Raw genomic sequence first — 17,993 nt, forward strand, 5'->3', positions numbered from 1 at the left:
CATATGATACTGCAAGAAATGCAGTATTTCAGGATTTATCAGAAAAAAACTTTGAGAAAAACAGTCACCATAAATATATCTACTCTAAAAAATGTAACTGTTGGAGGCATTTTGACACCTGCATAACTGTATCACCTTGGATTTTAATAGGAGCCCATTGTCTTGTAAAGAAATGTTATTTCTTCCCTAATGCACATAGACTGCTGATGTACTGAGAATATTTTCTTACTGTTTCTGAGTGGAATTCCCAAAAGAATATCCTACATTTCATGAGAGGATTTGAGAGTATGTTTTTAATACAGGAAACAGAATGTCTATTTTAGACACAGTAAAAAAGGAGAAGCAATTGTTGAATAGTCTACACAAATGGCACATAATTAACCTAATTATCATAAAAGTTATTCCCTAGGTTAGATGACTGCTCTTTATTTTTTTTAATTTACTTCAAAGGATTTTACAAATAGAATGAAAAGAAAGAAAGAAAGGGGACATGCTGAGTTTTCTTAAGGTCAAAGGCCATAATCCAGTAAGATGTTCTGATGGCACAGAGACAGCACAGCTGCAGACAGAAAGTTGGGATGCTGCTCAGAAATACAGTGTGCAGTCAGTGATTGCCTGTGATGCCACTGGTTCATAATCATGGAAATGCCTTGAAAAATATGTGGAATTCAACACCTGTGACTTTTTAGGTCTTAATTGTTCTTTAATGAAACATGCCTGTTCACCTTTGGAAGCTATAAAATATTCCTTAAAGCTCAACACACAGAAAAATTAATTAATAGTGAATATGGTAAAATGGAGCTAAAGGGAAGTGTTTATGAATTTGGGTCAAACTGATGACTAAAATTTTTAGTTGGAAGACAGGGCAGAAAATCCATATAGATTGAAACAGTTAAATTCTTTGTAATAAAATATTTCTGTTCAGACATGCTAAAAGCTTGAAAATAAAAATTTTTGTTTCAAAATAGAATTCTCTCTTTTTGAAAACAATTAAAGCAAGAAAAAGACTAAGCAAAAGACATAATTCTAAAAAGACGTAATTAACTCTAAAAAGACATAAATTCTAAAATTTTTTTGCAGAAAGGAAGTCTTGCTTTTTTCAGCCCCAAGTATCTGTTTTCGTCTGAGCTTTTTCTTTTTTTTTGTTTATTTGTTTGTTTACATACTGATTTCAGGCTCTAAATTCTATTTTCTCAGTGTAAAATTTTCTATTTTCTCAATAGAGAATTTTTCTATTTTTTCTATTTTTTCTATTTTTCTCAATATTTTTCCATACTTTCAGGGCTGGAGCATATGCAGTAAAAGAAGTTTTGGTTAGCCTGGAAAAGAGAAGGCTGACAGGAAATTATCTACAATCTTCAGCTAACTAAAGAAGAGTTGCAGAGAAAACAGCCAATGTCTCTTCTCAGATGGGCACTGCAAAAACATAAGAGGCTGTAAGCCACATCACAGGACATTCCAGCTGGAGATAAAGATAATAATTTTCACAAGAGCGTAGCCAAGCACTGGCACATGAAACTAGGGAACCTGAAGAATCTCCATTCTTGGAGACTTTCAAAAACCTGATTGGGCAAGCCTGAGCACCCTGATCAGACTTCAAAATTAGCCCTGCTTCTTTCAGGCAATGGGAATACATTGGTCATTCCAATTTAATTTACTCTTTATTTCTAAATGTGAATGTTTTTCTCAGTAATGCTCTGGGTTAGATCAAAACAATACACAGAATGATTGAGTAACAGCTACATGACTATCAAAAAGCGCTGGTCTGGCAGCTAGTGCACACATTCCATAGAAATCCAAGTGGTATTTCATGCTCTACTTTAGACTTTCAGGCTGAGCTTGGCCAATTACAAGGAGGAAATTTGCATGATGAGCTTGGTTTGGACCACACCAGCTAACTTTCCAACCAAAGCTCAGGCAGCATGCTCAGGGTATTTTACATTAAGCACTGTTGATGTGGTTTGGACCTACACAATCCTCATGTGTTGAAATATCTTCACAGACCCTCACAGCACACAGCAAAGCATGCAACCCTCAATCTCATTCTATAAAAACTTCTCTGTGGCAAGCTGCAAAAAACACAGCCTTCACATTGTGTCTGACAGCTTGACCTAAGAAAAAACCTACAAAAAAATAGCAGTTATCTCTCAGGGTCATAGGAACATCACATGGTACCCAAATGAAACCCAGAGGCACAACCTATTCAGTATGGACACAGTTCACCAGTTAAAGCAGTGTGGGTGTGAGCCAGAGTGTGCCACCCAGAGTGAGGAACTGAAACAATCTCTGGGATTGTTTTATTGAGCACCATGGACACATATATTATAGACACTGCAGTCTTTCAGACAGTCAGGTTTCAATTAGTTTTAAATGAAGCTGAAGTTTTTACTCCATATGGGAATAATGTCTCTCTGAAGCAGAGTTTAAAACCAGGAGAACTTTTTTTCTGTTTGATTTTCTAAGAAGTCTAATTTGTATGTAAATTTTTCAATTAAGAATAATTAAGAATGCCAAATCAAGTGCGCAAAACTTAAGAAAAACCATCTCTAGGATTGACGTTTCAGACTGAATTCACATATGTTCTATGTATTATTCATAGTTTCATTATTGACTGGTGGGTTTTTTCCCTCTCCCATTGGACTATACAGCTTTTCATTGACTAAAAAAAGGAATGGAAAATACATTGTATTCCTCCTCAGGCAAAGGGTTTGTTTTTCTGTGTTTCCAAGATTACAGCTGCCAAGAACAGGTCTTTTCTGTGGTAGACCTCACAACCAAGGGTACCCAAGCTTCACAACATGCTGCTACATCAGGGAGAACAGGACAAGATTAAGCTCCCTTTGTATGCCTAAGGTGATGCCTCAGGTTTTAGCTTTAATATTTTTCAGATTCTGTACTGCTTTAGTGTATACTTCTAAGCTTCATAATAGGGGATAGTAAGCTCTCTTCACAGAGTAGGTAGACAAAACAATTCCTTCTCTAGCTGGGGACCAAGGACAACAGATCCAAATCCCAGGCTCAAGAGCATAAACAACAGTGGACTGAAGAGAGAAAAACAAGAAGGATGGGACTTCATGGGCTAAAGCTGTAATTAGACAATTTTCTCCAATATGAAAATGGACCAAAACTTATAAAAGTGTGAGATCCTGTGACCGGTTGACCATTTTGGGTTCATCTTAGGTGTAGCCCTGGCTGGGCTCTTGAGATGCCCAAGGTGTATCTATTGAAACCTCGTAATCAATACCTACTTTATTCTTTAACTCTGTCTAGTCTCTGTTCTAGGTCAGCCTACACAAGGCATCAAAGGTGTGCTACACTGAAAGCTCACTGAAAGAGAGACTTTTTCCTTTGTAACTGTAATTCCCCTGAGCTGATTAAGTATTTTGGAATGTTTCCACCTACCTCTGGCACAGAATGACAGAAAACAGTCCAAGCCTGTAACAAAATTATTTAGAGTAGGACACACCAAACGAACTTGAATATGCCTACACTGACATCCCAGCAGATTCCTGACCCTTGCTAGCTCAGGTACTGACAGCACAGGACAGTGTGCAACACAGACTGCAGTGCTACAGGCTAAATGTGTAAATGAGCCTGCATGCCTGGATTCTGTAATTGTATTGCTAATAAATGAAACGCATGGTTTAAAGTTAACTTTAAACTGTTTCACTTCTATGAACAGCAACACCTCTTGATTAAAATGCTGTATTAGGAAAACTGTCTTGCCTATGAAAAAAAAAAACCCAACTGTGAAAACTCTCCAAACACACATATTACAGGAGACGTTTAATGTAGACTTAATACAATTTTATACAACCAATGATATGAGCTAATAGGCCTATAATTTGGTGTTTGCTTCCCATTAATTCAAGTTTTTCCTCAGGTGGGTAGCAAGTTTTTGCAATTTATTCTTCTCAGTGTTTAGGGCTGATAGAAACTTGAATGTGAATAGTCTGCAAAGTGATCTTCACTTCCCAAGGCATTGAGCTCTATCAGTCATAATGACAACTTACCTTTGATGACTAAACACTACTTATGGCAAGGTTTAATGAGAACACACTTATCCATCGTGCAGGGAATTAAGTTTAGTATTTTTAGCAGAATGTTTCTGTATTTGAATTATATGAGTATGCACAAGAATGTGAACTAAATGAAAAATAATGTAAAATTGAGAAAGACTTTGAGGTACACAATACTCCTTAACAGTGAATTTTGATTTAGGATTCTGTCTCAGCTGAAAAAGTTGACCATGCCAACAGGAAAAAAAATAAGGTGAACTTTGAAGGTAAGAGAGGGACATGGGTTACTCGTATAACAAGCTCTTCCTCTTCCCTTAGGAAAGAAATCCTTCCAGAAGCACTGCATCAGAAAATCTGTAACTATTCTAAGTCTTGCTTTGACCACTCTGAGAAGGCAGTTGAGCACTAGCCCAGGTCCACCAGCCATATCCCAGGTAAACAAGCTCTCAGGGGACAATATTTTTTTGCGGCATGGTTTCCTTCAGTAAACTCCTTCAAGCTTCTCTCCTAACTGAGCTCTGTGCTTTGTCTCTCTCCCAACCCCAAATTTATGTGGGGACTTTGCCCCAACTACCCCAGACTCTGTGTTGGATGAGACCATGAATTCCTAGCTATGGTTCAGATAAACATGTCCTCATGTAAATTTAAGCACAGCTGTCTTGGGATGATTTTATGATGATTAGTCATGATTGCATGCTTCATGCCCAAAAATGGTTGCTGTAGCTTTAAGGTGGGTCTGGAGGGAAAAGGGAGCCTTGAAGCTCTTCAGTGGGCTTTTCCAAAGCCTCATCCACAGGTGTCCGTGCCATATGGTCTGGGTTTTTGCTTGGCTAGCATGGATTTTTTTGTTAGCCCAGACAGAAATTTTTCTTTGTCCTTCCTGGACTTGGAGAGGCTGCAGCAGCCATTCTTCAGCAGCACTTTGAAGTGAACTGGATGGTTTGGTTTTGGTCTGAGATCAGAAACTAGCGGGAAAGATGAGGGGCCTCTCTGTTTCGGCCTCACATCTTGGGAAAAGCTGAGACAGCAACAGAAAGCTCACCTGCTTCCTCTGCTGTGAAGAGGGGACTGATGTCAGAGACTCACCAGGTTTCACATCTGTTTGCCTGAACTTGAATGTTCTGGGCGGGGGGGGGGGGGGGTGTTTGTTTTCCCTGAAAACCCATGGCGTTTTGTCCCCACTAAGTGGCAAACTGCTGTGGGCTTTTTTTCTTTCCCTGGCATTTTGGGGTTTTGTTCCATGTGTGTGCATGGGGGTGGAGGGGGCTAAATTCTTACAATTCAATATCTAGCATTTATTTACTTTTTACTGGGCCAAGTGGGCACTCTGTTTGTCAATAAATGTTTCGGGGGTTTTTTTCACTTTCACCCACTAGTATTCATTTCTTATTGACAGAAAGGGATTGTTGGAACCTTTTTTTTCTTTTAAAGGAAACACTCATTCCAGAGTGTTTTTCCCCTGAACTTGTCTCTAAACCAAGACAACGGCACAAGACTTCAGGAGAGAATTCTTCTGACAATCTACTGTTCCCTTTGGCAGCCTCTTTCCAGGCTTAACTGGACTAAACTGGAGTCTCTACTCTTTGTGTCTCTTCCAACTCTTATCCCAAGCCTAGGTGTCAGGTGAGATCCAGCTCAACATTCTCAAGCCATAGCCCAGGTGAACATGTCCTCAGGGAACAATTATTTTTGCCCCCATCCCTTTGGCAATCCCTTTTCAAACCCTGACCAAATGAAGTGCTAGGCTTTCTCTCTTTTCCCAAAGCTGAACATAACCAGAGATTTAATCATAGGTTCAAGCTGAGACAGCCCAAAGCCCCTAACCATCAACCAGATGGAAACTTCTCTGAGAATAATTCTTTCCTGTCCCACTCCAAATGGGTATTCCAACTTGGCCTGTTTCCTGTCCCTAAGCCTAACTGTAGCCACAACTTCAACACCTGGTATCTGCAGAGACCAACCAAAGTCCCCAAGCCACAGCCATGATGAACAAGTTATCCTAAGAGAATTCCTACAACAGATCTTTTTATCAAAATGGAGCTCTTGAGTCTGCCTTATTAAAAGTCTGACAGTCTGAATGCAAAGGATGGGTTGAGCCTTAGTTCCAGATCCTGACCTAGCACCCAGAATAAAAAGATTTCAGGGAAGAGGTATTTTTGCAGCCTATCCCTTTCTCCAGCTGCTCCTTTTCTGCCCCACACCAACTGTAGCCCCAGCTTTTATCTCTCTCCCAACCAGGTATGTAATGTTAACATTAACCCTAAAGGCATCAGCTGAGCCTTCTCCAACACACCCAGCCATGGCCTGGATGAAAAATGTCTCTGGGAAGAATTTTTTTCATGTTCTACCCCTCTTTGGCAGCTCTTGGTTACTCCACACCAAGTGCATTTCCAGGCATGATGAGCCTCATTCTCCTAATCCAACACTTAACTCTAAGCTCATTTTTCAGCCTGGGCTGAGTCTTGGCTCAAGGCATCCAACCATGACCTAGATGAGAAATTTCTCAATGCAAATTCTGTCTGCAGACTACTCATCCCTTTTCCAGCTACTTGTTAATATTGCCAAGGATGGTGATTCTTGGATCAGGGATGTTCTTATTTTTGTTGCTCCCTCCTTCCAGAAAAATAATGGGTATATGACTAGGTATTTTCAGTGAATTATGTACTGAGTTAGCCTTAAAGCAACTCAGAGTCACGATCCATATAAGACTACAAAATTGCTTTCTGTTCAAGATTTTTTCAATTTCCTGTCACAACAGCCTTGAATGTGTTTTTATTGGGATTCTGCTTATTTACTTGATCAGAGGCTTTATCTGCTTCTGCCATATCCATGTGACTTCTAATCTAAAGAATGTCTACAGCTGCAAGACACATGGCTTTGATATCGTTCAAGATAATCATTAAAACCTCTTGAAACAGGTATTTTGAGACTGCAAAGCAATAGTTGGGTTTTCTTCATGCCATGGCAACCGGCCATGGAGCTTTAAATATGGTGGTAAGGCACTGTGTAAGGTATGTCCAATAGCTGTTGTGGTAAAACAAGGAAGAATGTTTGCACAGTCAACAGTGCTGACATTTAAAAAATTAAGTTTAAGCTTTGTCTCCATTCTTTTTGTTTTTTCCATCATTTTCTCTTTTTTAGTGTGTCATGTGCAATGTGACAATCTTATGCTGTGATCTTTGGGAGAATGGCTTGAGAAAGATGATATTTTATATTGGCACTGATGGAAGAGTCTTTGGGGTAACTTTGATCAGATCTATTAATACAGTTGAAGATTAATACTAGACTAATATGTGTCGAAAATAGTTCCAAATAAAATGTTTGCTTTTTTTTTGATATGTACAGCCAGAGTAGTATATTTGTTCCCAACTCTTTAAATGAGTCACACAGACTTTCTTCAAAATTTTTCAATTTACTACAACTGTGCGCCTATTTATGGCTCTATCTCATTGCTTCAGAATAAAAATATATTTATTCCTTTCAGATTAACTTACTTTACCAGCCGAATCAAACCGAAAATGGCTATTTCCACGTGCGGAACCGCTCCCTTTGTTCTTTTTTAAGACAGAAATGTTTTTCCGACGAGGGCTCGGCTCTTCACGATGCTGCCACTTGGTGGTGCCCCGGCGCCGCAGTGAAAACCAGCGTGTCAACCGCCTGGATTGAGGCATTCAACCCCACCAGGTTCTTGCGACGCTTTCTTTAAAATGCACAATAGTTACTGTTCTATGGCCTCGGTTTAATATCTCTCTCTTTCTCTATGTATATGTAGATGTGTGTATATATATATATATATATATATATATATATACACAAAACACAAAACATTCACTGTAGCTGAATGACCCCTTCAAATTTGTTAGGCATATTTCTTTGATTGATGTATTTAAAACTATAACTATGTGATCACTGTTCTGTCACCTCTATCTGTATAGTGCAACATCCTAAACTTCTTAAAATACTTACAGAATACATTACGTGGGATGTTAGGGTGGCTCAAATGTGTAACCAGTTGCAACAACAAGAGTTAATATTCTCTGAAAAATGAAAACAGTCCACGCTAAAGCATCCTTGACTAACGGCTGTGCTTCTATGACAAGGTGACCCACTTAGTGGATGAGGGAGAGAAAGGCTGTGGATGTTCCCTCCTGGACTCTAATAAAGCCTTTGACACTGTCTCCCACAGCACTCTCCTGGCTGCTGATGATTTGGGTGACTGCACTGTTTGCTGGATGAAATACTGGCTCAATGTCAGGCCCAGAGAGTGGTGGTGAATGGAACTAATGCAGCTAGCAGCTGGTCACCAGTGGCATTACTTGGGATCAGTACTGACTCCAGTTCTGTTTAACATCTTTATCAATGACCTCGACGAGGAGATCAAGTCGACCTTCAGCTAGTTTGCAGCTGACTCCAAGTTGTGTGGGAGTGTTGATCTGCTGGAGGATAAGAAGGCTCTGGACAGGCTGGATCGATGGGCTGAGGCCAGTTTTAAGAGGTTCAATGAGACTGAGTGCTGGGTCCTGCACTTGGGTCACAGCAGCCCCGTGCCACACGCTTAGGGCACAGTATCTGGAAAGCTGCCCATTGGAAAAGGAGCTGGGAGTGCTTGCTGACAGCAGCTGAATGTGAGCCAGTGTGTGCCGAGGTGGCCAAGAAGGCCGATGGCATCCTGGCCTCTATCAGAAATAGCTTGGTCAGTAGCAACAACGGGACTGTCTCCCTGCACTCAGCACTGGTGAGGCTGCACCTCAAATCCTGGGTCCAGTTCTGGGCACCTCACTACAAGAAGGACATTGAGGTACTGGAGCATGTCCAGAGAAAAGCAATGGAGCTGGTGAAGGGGCTGCAGCACAAGTCCTGTGAAGAGAGGCTGAGGTAACTGGGGGTGTTTAGCTGGGGGGAAATAATGAGGCTCAGGGGTCGCTGTATCACTCTCTACAACCATCTTTAAGGCGGGTATAGCCAGGTTGGGGGGGGGGGGGCGGCCCCTTCTAGGAAACCAGTGACAGAACGAGAGGACATCACTTCAAGCTGCGCCGGGGGGAGCTTCACTTTGGCGATTAGGAGGAAGGAGGAATTTCTTCACAGAAAGGGTGGTCAGACATTGGAATGGGCTGCCCACCCCTGGATGTGTCTAAGAAAAGACTGGACGTGGCACTTAGCGCCAAGGTCTAGCTGACAGGGTGGTGTTCGGTCATAGGTTGGATTTGATGACCTCAGATTCCAACCCCTCTGCTTCGACCGCTCCCGACGCTCCCGCTCCGTTCTCTGCCTGCCACGTCGAGCTCGCTGCCTTCCCCGCCGGCACCGCCCTTGGCTGGGCTGGGCTGGGCTGGGCCGGGCCGGGCGCGCCAGGGAGGAGGAGGAGGAGGAGGAGGAGGAGGAGGAGGAGGAGGAGGAGGAGGAGGCGGCGGCGGCAGAGGTGCGGGCCCCGCCCTGCCCCGCGCGCGGCGCTGATGGCGCTGATGGCGCTGGCGGCGCGCTGCGGCGGGCGCGCGGCGGGGCGGTGACGTCGCGCGCGAGGCGGAGGGCGGGGAGGAGGAAGAGGAGGAGACCCGGGCGGCCCCGAGGCTGAGGCAGTCGCGTCCGGCGGAGGCTCCGCTCCCGTCCCCCGTCCCGTCCCGTCCTACCTCCACCCCCGGTGCCTCCGGTTTGGGCGGGCCGGCGCGGCTCTCCCGAGGCCGCGATGCGCTCGGCCTGAGCGCGCCCTCGCCGCCCCGCTCGGTTCGGGCCTCTGCGAGGCCGGGGACCGCGATGGCTGCGGGAAGCTGGCAGGAGGCGGCGGCCCGGTGGGCTGAGGAGGCGGCGGCCAGGGTGCGGGACGCCTTGTCGGGCGGGCTTGGGCTGCTGCGTGCCGAACTGGGCCTCGAACTGGGCCTCGACCCGCAGGCGCTGCCCACCTGGCTCGCCCTGGCGGTCCCGGCCGCGCTGGGGTTCGTGTTGCTGGGGCTGCTGCTAGCCGCGGCCTGCGGGGGCGGCCTCCGCAAGAAGCCGGCGCGGAGCGCGGCCGTGAGGAAGGGTGACGAGGCGGTCGGCGTGGGCCTGACGGCCGGCGGGGGCCAGGGCAAGTCGGCGGGCCCGGGCCCCGGGCAGCTGAACCTCAAAGGCGATGAGCAGAAGAAGCGAAACAGGAAGAAGCTGCCGGAGAAAGCGGCGCGGGTAAGAGGGGTGTGAGGGCAGCGAGGGTGAAAGGCGAGCTGACAGCGGCGGCACCGGGCGGGCTGTGGCACCCGGCTGGGTCCCAGTGGGGAGGCGAGGGGGTTTCGTCTGGCGGGCGGCCCCGAGCCTGGCTGCCGCTCCCCAGGCCCTGTCGCGGTGGGAAGGATCTGGGTGCCGTAGAGGTTTCCCCGAGCCACTGTGCGATATTTGTCTGTGAAAGGAAGGGTGTGGGGATCCTGACTGCTCTGGAGCCTTCTCGGGTCGTCTGGGTTACTTTGTTACTTTGAAAACCTGGAGGAGCGGCGCTGCCCCAAGTAAACTGCACGTTACTAACCCTGGGAGATGAGGAAAACGATGGCTTTTTGGAAGCATTTTAATGTAAATAAAAATCATATGAAAGCTGCTGTTACTATTATTCTTCGCTGAATAATAGGGTTAGCAACCAGTAGTGGCTTAGAATTTCAAGCTAGCAGTTGTAGTCTAGGCAGGTAAAGACTATGGGAAGCAGCATTCTAAGCCCTATAAGTGCTGTGATGATTCAAACTTGAGTAAGCTTTTTGCTTTGTATTTTCAATGGAACACGTTAGTGTCAACGTTGCTGTGAGCGTGCCTCAGAAGGAATGTGTCTGATTTAGTTATTACAGTAAGGATCATCTCCTTTAATAAGGAAATCTGTGTCTTAGCAGCCCCTTAAAAAGAGATCATTCCTGTAATTTTCATTTTTTATATCCTCAATATGTAGTGTGGGACCCTTCCATCTTTGACAGTATGCATCCACTTAAGAGAAAATTACTAGAATGCAGAAATTGTCAGCTGTCCTTTTAAAGCTTACAGTTGTCGCAGTTTTGGGACTTGAAGGGATTGCATCTATAGCTTTTATATTGTTAGGATGTTTGTAATCCTATTTATGTCCAAATGGATTATAGGAATGAAAGTGTAACAGTTGTCCCCTGCATCTTAGAACTGTGTCGTATAATTATATCTCGCTCTATAAAATCTGAAATGTTTCCCTAATGATGAGAGAAAGGAGAGACAATGGGTTTGTATCTTCACCTTAGTCTGTGGCAGCATTAAGATTTGAGAGGTTTGGGAAACTGTTTAATGAGAGTGTAAGGCTAGAACATCTTAAACAGAAAAAAAAAAAAGATCTGCCTATGCTACCAACCTCTCTTTGAACACTGAACTACTGAAGTTGTTTCTGGAAGTTGCAAGAGACTGAATGCTGAGCACCAAGAAGAGGAAACATGATTCAGAATCTTTCCAGTGTAGCTAGGTTCTCCATTTTGGAGAAGGCATGCTAAAGATATAATTTTTTTTTCCCATCTTGTGAAGCAGATACTTCAGGGCCAAATAAATATGTTATGCTTTCGTGACAACAAAGACTAATCCGAGAAATTAAATCAAGTTTGCTTCATTTATTTTGTTGAAACTCTAGTATGAAAACAAATAATAAACTCTTGCAAGTCATTGCCGAAGACATTAAAAAATGCCTCCACAGAAGATTGAGTGAATAGGTAGATATCACTATTGACTTGACAATGCTTTGTAGTATACAGATTCATAAAAACCAACTTTAGTAATTTTATATAAAAAATTGACTTTTTTGTGAATGTAAATAATTGTAGTCTATTGAGCTTGGTTTACGTAGGCATAGAATAAAGTTAAGGCAATGTAGAAGCAAATCTTTTTGCAATCAAAAGAGCAAAGTAGTTTTTTAGCTGTCATTCTGTATCATTAAGATTTTAAAAGTTATTTTTATAGTATTTTGTATTTATTATTTTCATGGTGAGATGGAAAAAATCATACCTTCTTCCAAAGGGAATGCACAAACTGAATCATTAACTGTAGTGCAAATAAGATTATACCAGTGACAAAGTTGAATAGGCCTGCCTTGTGCTCATTTTCCAAGATAAGTTTAGAGAGACCAATATTAGCATGTCCCAGTGTTTTCTGACTTACATGTGAAAAATTCTCAAAATAACATCGGAAACTTAAAGATGCAACAAAAATTCTTACAGATTGCTGCCTGGTGATTTTCATCGTGTGGTTTGTATGCTGTGATGCTAATACTGAGGGCTGGGAGGGGAAAAGAGTAAGCCTATTACCAGTAGATTTATTACAGGGCTTGCTATGCCAGGGTCTAGATTTCCATTGCAGGCGTTTCAGAAAGCTTAAGCAACTGGTCTGTGGCTTTAAGAACACACTACAGATGTCTAATTAAAAGCTGTAGGGTTACTTTAATACAGAATTCCTGAGCTCATTGTATGCCAGGTGATGTGTAACACTCATCAGTCAGGATCAGAAATGTTCCTCACTGTAGCTTTTCTGAGGAAGAGTATTATTTTTTTCCTTCCTGGCTTTATTCAGTACTAGTACCTACGAGATTTTGTTTATTTACTTGCTGTGAACAGACTGAGAAAAAAAATAGAGCTGAAACTGTTTAGCATTCATTAACATTAAAGTTTACAGAGCCAGTTCTGGCTTTCAGTCTGCTTGGAGCAAGGTATCATAGTGTCTTTACATCAGATTCTGTGCAGTAAACCTGAAGCTGCTTTTTTCTTTTTTCGTTTTTATTTTAACTCCTGGAAGAGGCAGAGGTCTTTGGCCTCATTAAGATTTTTTTTTTCTGTCCATAAAACTTGATAGTTAATTTTGATTCTTTCCTTTTTTGAATAATTACTGTGCCTCTCCTACTTCAGCAGAAAAAAAGTAAAGCTGTTCTTACATGGTTTCTGTGCAATCTGCCAAACACCACAGAAACTTGAGAGAGTAGCCGTCTTCTGTGCTCTGCTACCACTTTAGGAAGCCATTCACACCATCTATTTGTAGATGTGGAAAATACCAAATCGACTTTGTGCTTCCTATTGTTTGTCATGCACCTGGAGAATAAATGCTACACATTCTAGTAAAAGTATTTGCATTCATTTGAGGAAGTTTCATATTTGGTCTGCTTGAAAGAACTTTCTGGGCTATAGCTGTTTACTGTTTATTTGCACTGGGATTGTGTAAAGACTTTATACTTTCAGCTGATACTCATGTGTTGGTTTGTGTAATGTTAGTGGTCAAATGGCAAAAGTAGGGCTGTAGGATTCTTTGGGCCTGATAGAGAAAATTGCTTAGTTTCTTTCTGAAGAGGAGCTTACAGAAAACATTGGCAAACAGATTCTTTCATTGGCCAAGATATTCTAAGCAGAGGTGTCTTTATAATGTGTACTGAGGACTTTGGCTAATACAGCGTTGTAAGATAAAGGTGATAGCAATTTCATTAATACTGCTTGAAGGAGGAAACTGAGTTATGCTTTGTACTACCATGTTTAAAGAGTACTTTTTGTTTTGACAGTCTAAGCAAAACTTATTCTACATTTGGTATATCTTAACATCCTCAACTGAATGTGTGTGGAAAAAGGTTAAGTATTGGAATTTTAAGGTCCTCGAGCAAAAAAAGCATTCAGAAATCAATGCTGTTACTGACAGCATTACTTCTGCCTTGTTGTATCTTGCCTGGCAGCTTTAAGATAAGGGTAGAAAAGATGGCAAATAATAAATTGCACTATTTTGAGTTAATTAAGTTTGTCAATGGATATTTAATTTATTACCCATAAAGTTTTAAACTTTGGGCTGTGGTTGTCTTTTTAAAATTAAACGTTTCTGAATACTGTAGGAAAACTTTCTTCTTTCTGGCTTCTGTTTCTTTCTTTGGTATATCCAAAAATGGTCACATGGATTTTGGTTAAAATTCTGTGATTCATCTATGGGCAGAAAATAAATGTGGACCGCTTCCACTGAAAAGGAGGGTATTACAATTAAGGGATGTATTTCTCCTGACTATATCGAAGTCCATGTTTTCTAACATGTTTCTAAAGATTGTTGTTTACATAATCAGATGATCAGACAGCATTTTGAACCGTCATGTGGATGAATTTTTCCAGAGGGTTTTTAATGGATATGAATTAGTTTATTAGTTCAGAGAAAGAGCTGAAGTTTTTTTAAATTCAAGATTAAAACTTTTATTTATTGAATAGTTGGGAGGGGTTACAAAAGTACTTTTCAATTTAAGGTACATAGGTAATAGCTAAGAAGCGAGGTACAGAATTTACAAAGTTAATTGGCTGTAAAATCTTTCATACACTTCCAATACTAGATGCATCAAATATGTTATCTAACTTTACTTCTAAACAGTCCCTGGAGAAAATAGAGAGGCACAAGAACTGAGTTTTGGCAATGAGTTATTTTCAAGATTAAATATCAGTTCTTTGGTATCCCTGTGGAATATACCAATAAGGTGGACTTTGTTGAGAAGAACTTCTAGAGAGAGTTCCTAGACCAGTCTTGTAAAATATACTTTGTTTTCAGAATGCTGAGGGAAATGTACTGCATATTATATATGAGAAGTCTAGTTTAAAGCTGGTTGTTGAAGGAGAAGAGAGGTTAGGTGACCTGATCTTTCAATTTCTATTTATAGTTACTTTGAAGAAGTTGGCACCCTTGCTAACTACAGTTAGCAATACTATGTTATGCACTAGTGAAATCATGCCAGGGGTGGTTTGTAAGCATAATACAATGTGGCAAGGCTTAAATGCCTGCAACAGTTAAATTGAGGGTCAGATCTAATATTTGAAGGAATAGGCCACACTAAGTTGTGATATGGCTTTTGTTTTATTTGAAAGCAATTAGGTTTGTGTGATGCAGAGTTATAATAGCTTTTGGGTTTTTAGTAGCAAAAAAAAAAAAAAAACTAAAGGTAATAGAGCTTGAAATTTATTTTGAAAGAATTGCAGGAATTAAAGCAGCTTTGAAGTAGCTATTTATGTTTATTTAGTTTTCAGTCATTCGTTTATCTGAGTCATTCTGAACGTGAACCAGTGACATTTGTGTGGATTCTATCAATTACTATTCTTAACAGTTGTTTTTCATGTAGTGAAATTAATGGCTGACTGTAGTATAATATTTTCATCTCTTTTGCAGTTAAGCAGAGTAACTTCAGTCATAGCCTTTTGTTAGAAGTAAATGATTTCTAGATTACTACATTGCTGTATGGGGAATATGTAGGCTAAGGTGTGTGCCTTTGCTGTCAAAAGTAATGTAAAGATTCATTTAATGATTGTCCAGAGTTTCAATTTTGTATGTTGACTAATACATGCTAATTTTCTTTCTTTAATTGTGAGGGGGAAATGGTAGACTAATGTAACACCTGTAATCAAGTCTGTCTAAAAAAACAATGGACTACCATGCTTAGTCATGCTTCATGTTTGATTTCTAATTTCTGTTCTACTGTAAGTTTAACTTGTGACGGAAGTGAGCTGGGAGGGATATGCATAGAGAGAAATTTGAAATGTTTGGTCGATGTAGAAATTACTTTTAAAAATTAGTCCTCTTGCTGAACTGCTACAAAGTGGTAATTGTGTTAATTTAATTGGATAATTTATGGCATGTACAACTGTAGCTGTTCTGAATCAATTTTCAGAACAGCTACAGGTAATTTTAAAAGCTGGTAAATTTCCGAAATTTACCATTTGCTATGAAATTCCTGGATTGAATAGAAGTGAGAGGAAATGAGAAGACAGGTTCTCTTTCCTTTTTCATTTCTGTGTTTGGTAAATACAGAATTGCAGTGGATCCTTTGAACAACAATCCACAATTTGGTCAGCTCTATTCAATAATCTTACAAGCACTTTCCTTCAACAATTGCATTTCAGTAATAGTGTAAATTTCTGCTTTGCTTCATCTGCTTTCTCTAATTTTTTTTTTTATTATTTATGCTCATTGTTTACACAGCCTAATGGACGGTCTTTCCTTGATGTATCTGAAGATGAAGTAATACAAACTGTCCATAAAGACAATGTAAAGCAGCCTGTGGACACAGAAAAGAAGAATGAAAAGGTTAGTTATGGATACAAAGCAACAATGTTGAAGTTTGATTTCTAGTATTTCAATATCTAATAACTCTGGTTTTGGTTTGAAATCCTGTTACTTGTATGAATGAAGAGGCAGATTTCTTACTGTGAAGAGTACTAATGTAATTTGGAGTTGAAAAGAGCTAAAGTAGTATTTTCTTAACTTCTGAGACGTGCCTTATCACAGAATGTTTGTCAAGGAAACCCCACTCGCAGCCCCCCACTAAACACTGATATCTCTGTTCATCATGTGACAGTGTTAAGCCTACAGAAATAAAGTTTGTTTCATCTTGATGGCTTCATGGGGGTGCAGCATAATGATAGTATTGTTAAGTGCCTTGTAAATAGTCTAGCAGTTGGGGGACTACTATTCAAAGGATTTAGACCATGTGCCTGCTTATTTCTTTTGCCAGATGTATCCATTAATAATTAGAGTTCTTGATTTTTGATGATAAATGTGAGCTTTGAAGTCTGGTGTGGGCTTTTTGTTACGCAAATTAAACAGCTACATTAAAAATATATTTTAAAACTTCCATCTGTAATGTCTAATCTAAAAGGTAACCTTACTACTGGCAGTGTTATTTTTTGAACTGTGAGGACTAATCTTCTTTTTTTATTATATATGCTGTCATTTATAGGCAACAAGGATTTGCTTGGGCCTTTGATAATTTTTTTTATTGGTTCTTTTGCTAACATTATGCATAAAGTTTTCCCAGTGTCATTGACTTATTTTCTTTAATAAAATGCTTTTGTTGTAACTATACTGAGGAAAAATAAAAGGTTGTATATAAAAAGTCAGAAACACTTTGCTGTGAGGGTGGTGATACACTGGAACAAGTTGCCTGAGGAGGTTGTGGATGCCCCATCCCTGGCCTGGAAGTGTTCAAGGTCAGGCTGGATGGGGCTTTGAGCAACCTGGTCTAGTGAAAGGTGTCCCTGCCCATGGCTGGGGTTGGAACTGGATGATCTTTAATGTCCCTTCCAATCCAAGCTTTAATAAATATGCTTGCTTACCCTCCAGTAACTCCTTTTGGGGTTAGTATTTTGGCTAAAAGACTGTATCCTTTTAGTTTGCTGTAGGACTTTAAATGTTTTTGCAATTGGCAGATTGAGTGACTTTTCTGTGAAATAGGTTTGCCTTAAAGTTCCATGCTGCGTGGCTCTTCCTCTTCTCCATGTTTTGTGTATCAGATGGACTTGGTTGGTTTTTTTTCCCAAGAACATACCACAGTTTGAACCTGAATGAATAACTCTATTTGCAGGTTTTCAAGTAGATTAGGTGTTTAAATCATAAGCTCAACTTCATGTTAAAATTGCAAACAGAGTGACCTGAATTTTAAAATGTGAAGCTGAAACTGCAGCTCTAGGAAATGAGTACCACTAAATGGATGTGGATGATTATTCAAGTTGTGGTTTCATATGACTTTGGGGTATCCTGGGCAAAAAATGATTGGAGTAAATTGTTACCTTTCAATTAAAAGCATGCTTAAGAACTTCCTTTGAACTGCAGGTAACTGTACAGGCTTCTAATTATTTGGTAAGGCTTCTTGGGGCATCTGTAACATTTGTAACATTACAAACCTGCTGAGGTTGTAGGTTGTCCTGTCTAAGTGTCTTTGTGTACCATCTTTGGGATGGATGATGTAGGACAATGGCTGTGATTGAAGTTGTATGTGCATGTGTGTACATATATGAATGCATATAACCTGTGGTCTGAAGGACATGGTTATTTTTTTGTGCTTCAATATATGTATTCAGTGAAAATCACACATTCTTTGTGTTTCTGTATTTCTTGGCTGCTTCAGGGTTATGAATTGCATGTGTGTTTTTCTGCTTTGTGGGAGGGGAAGCTTTGGGTAATGTCTGGACTCTGGCTGTTCACAGGTTTTATTACTCTGCAATTAGTGACTTGCCACAGTAC

At 40.8% G+C, this 17,993-nt stretch overlaps 1 protein-coding gene across 2 annotated transcripts in view; it reads left to right on the forward strand.

Moving 5' to 3' along the window:
- Positions 1-9,581: 9,581 nt before the first annotated feature.
- Positions 9,582-17,993, forward strand: part of MTDH (metadherin) — a 33,234-nt gene continuing 24,822 nt past the window's right edge. Inside the window, exons 1-2 of one of the 2 annotated variants that reach the window (XM_030230762.2) lie at positions 9,582-10,178; positions 15,954-16,058. In XM_030230762.2, the coding sequence (XP_030086622.2) occupies positions 9,774-10,178; positions 15,954-16,058 (510 nt within the window). In that variant the 5' untranslated portion in view covers positions 9,582-9,773. The remainder of the gene's footprint in view (positions 10,179-15,953; positions 16,059-17,993) is intronic. The other variant, XM_018912296.3, reaches the window with a different exon arrangement.

The sequence above is a fragment of the Serinus canaria genome, chromosome 2, assembly GCF_022539315.1.
Source record: "Serinus canaria isolate serCan28SL12 chromosome 2, serCan2020, whole genome shotgun sequence".
NCBI lineage: Eukaryota > Metazoa > Chordata > Aves > Passeriformes > Fringillidae > Serinus > Serinus canaria.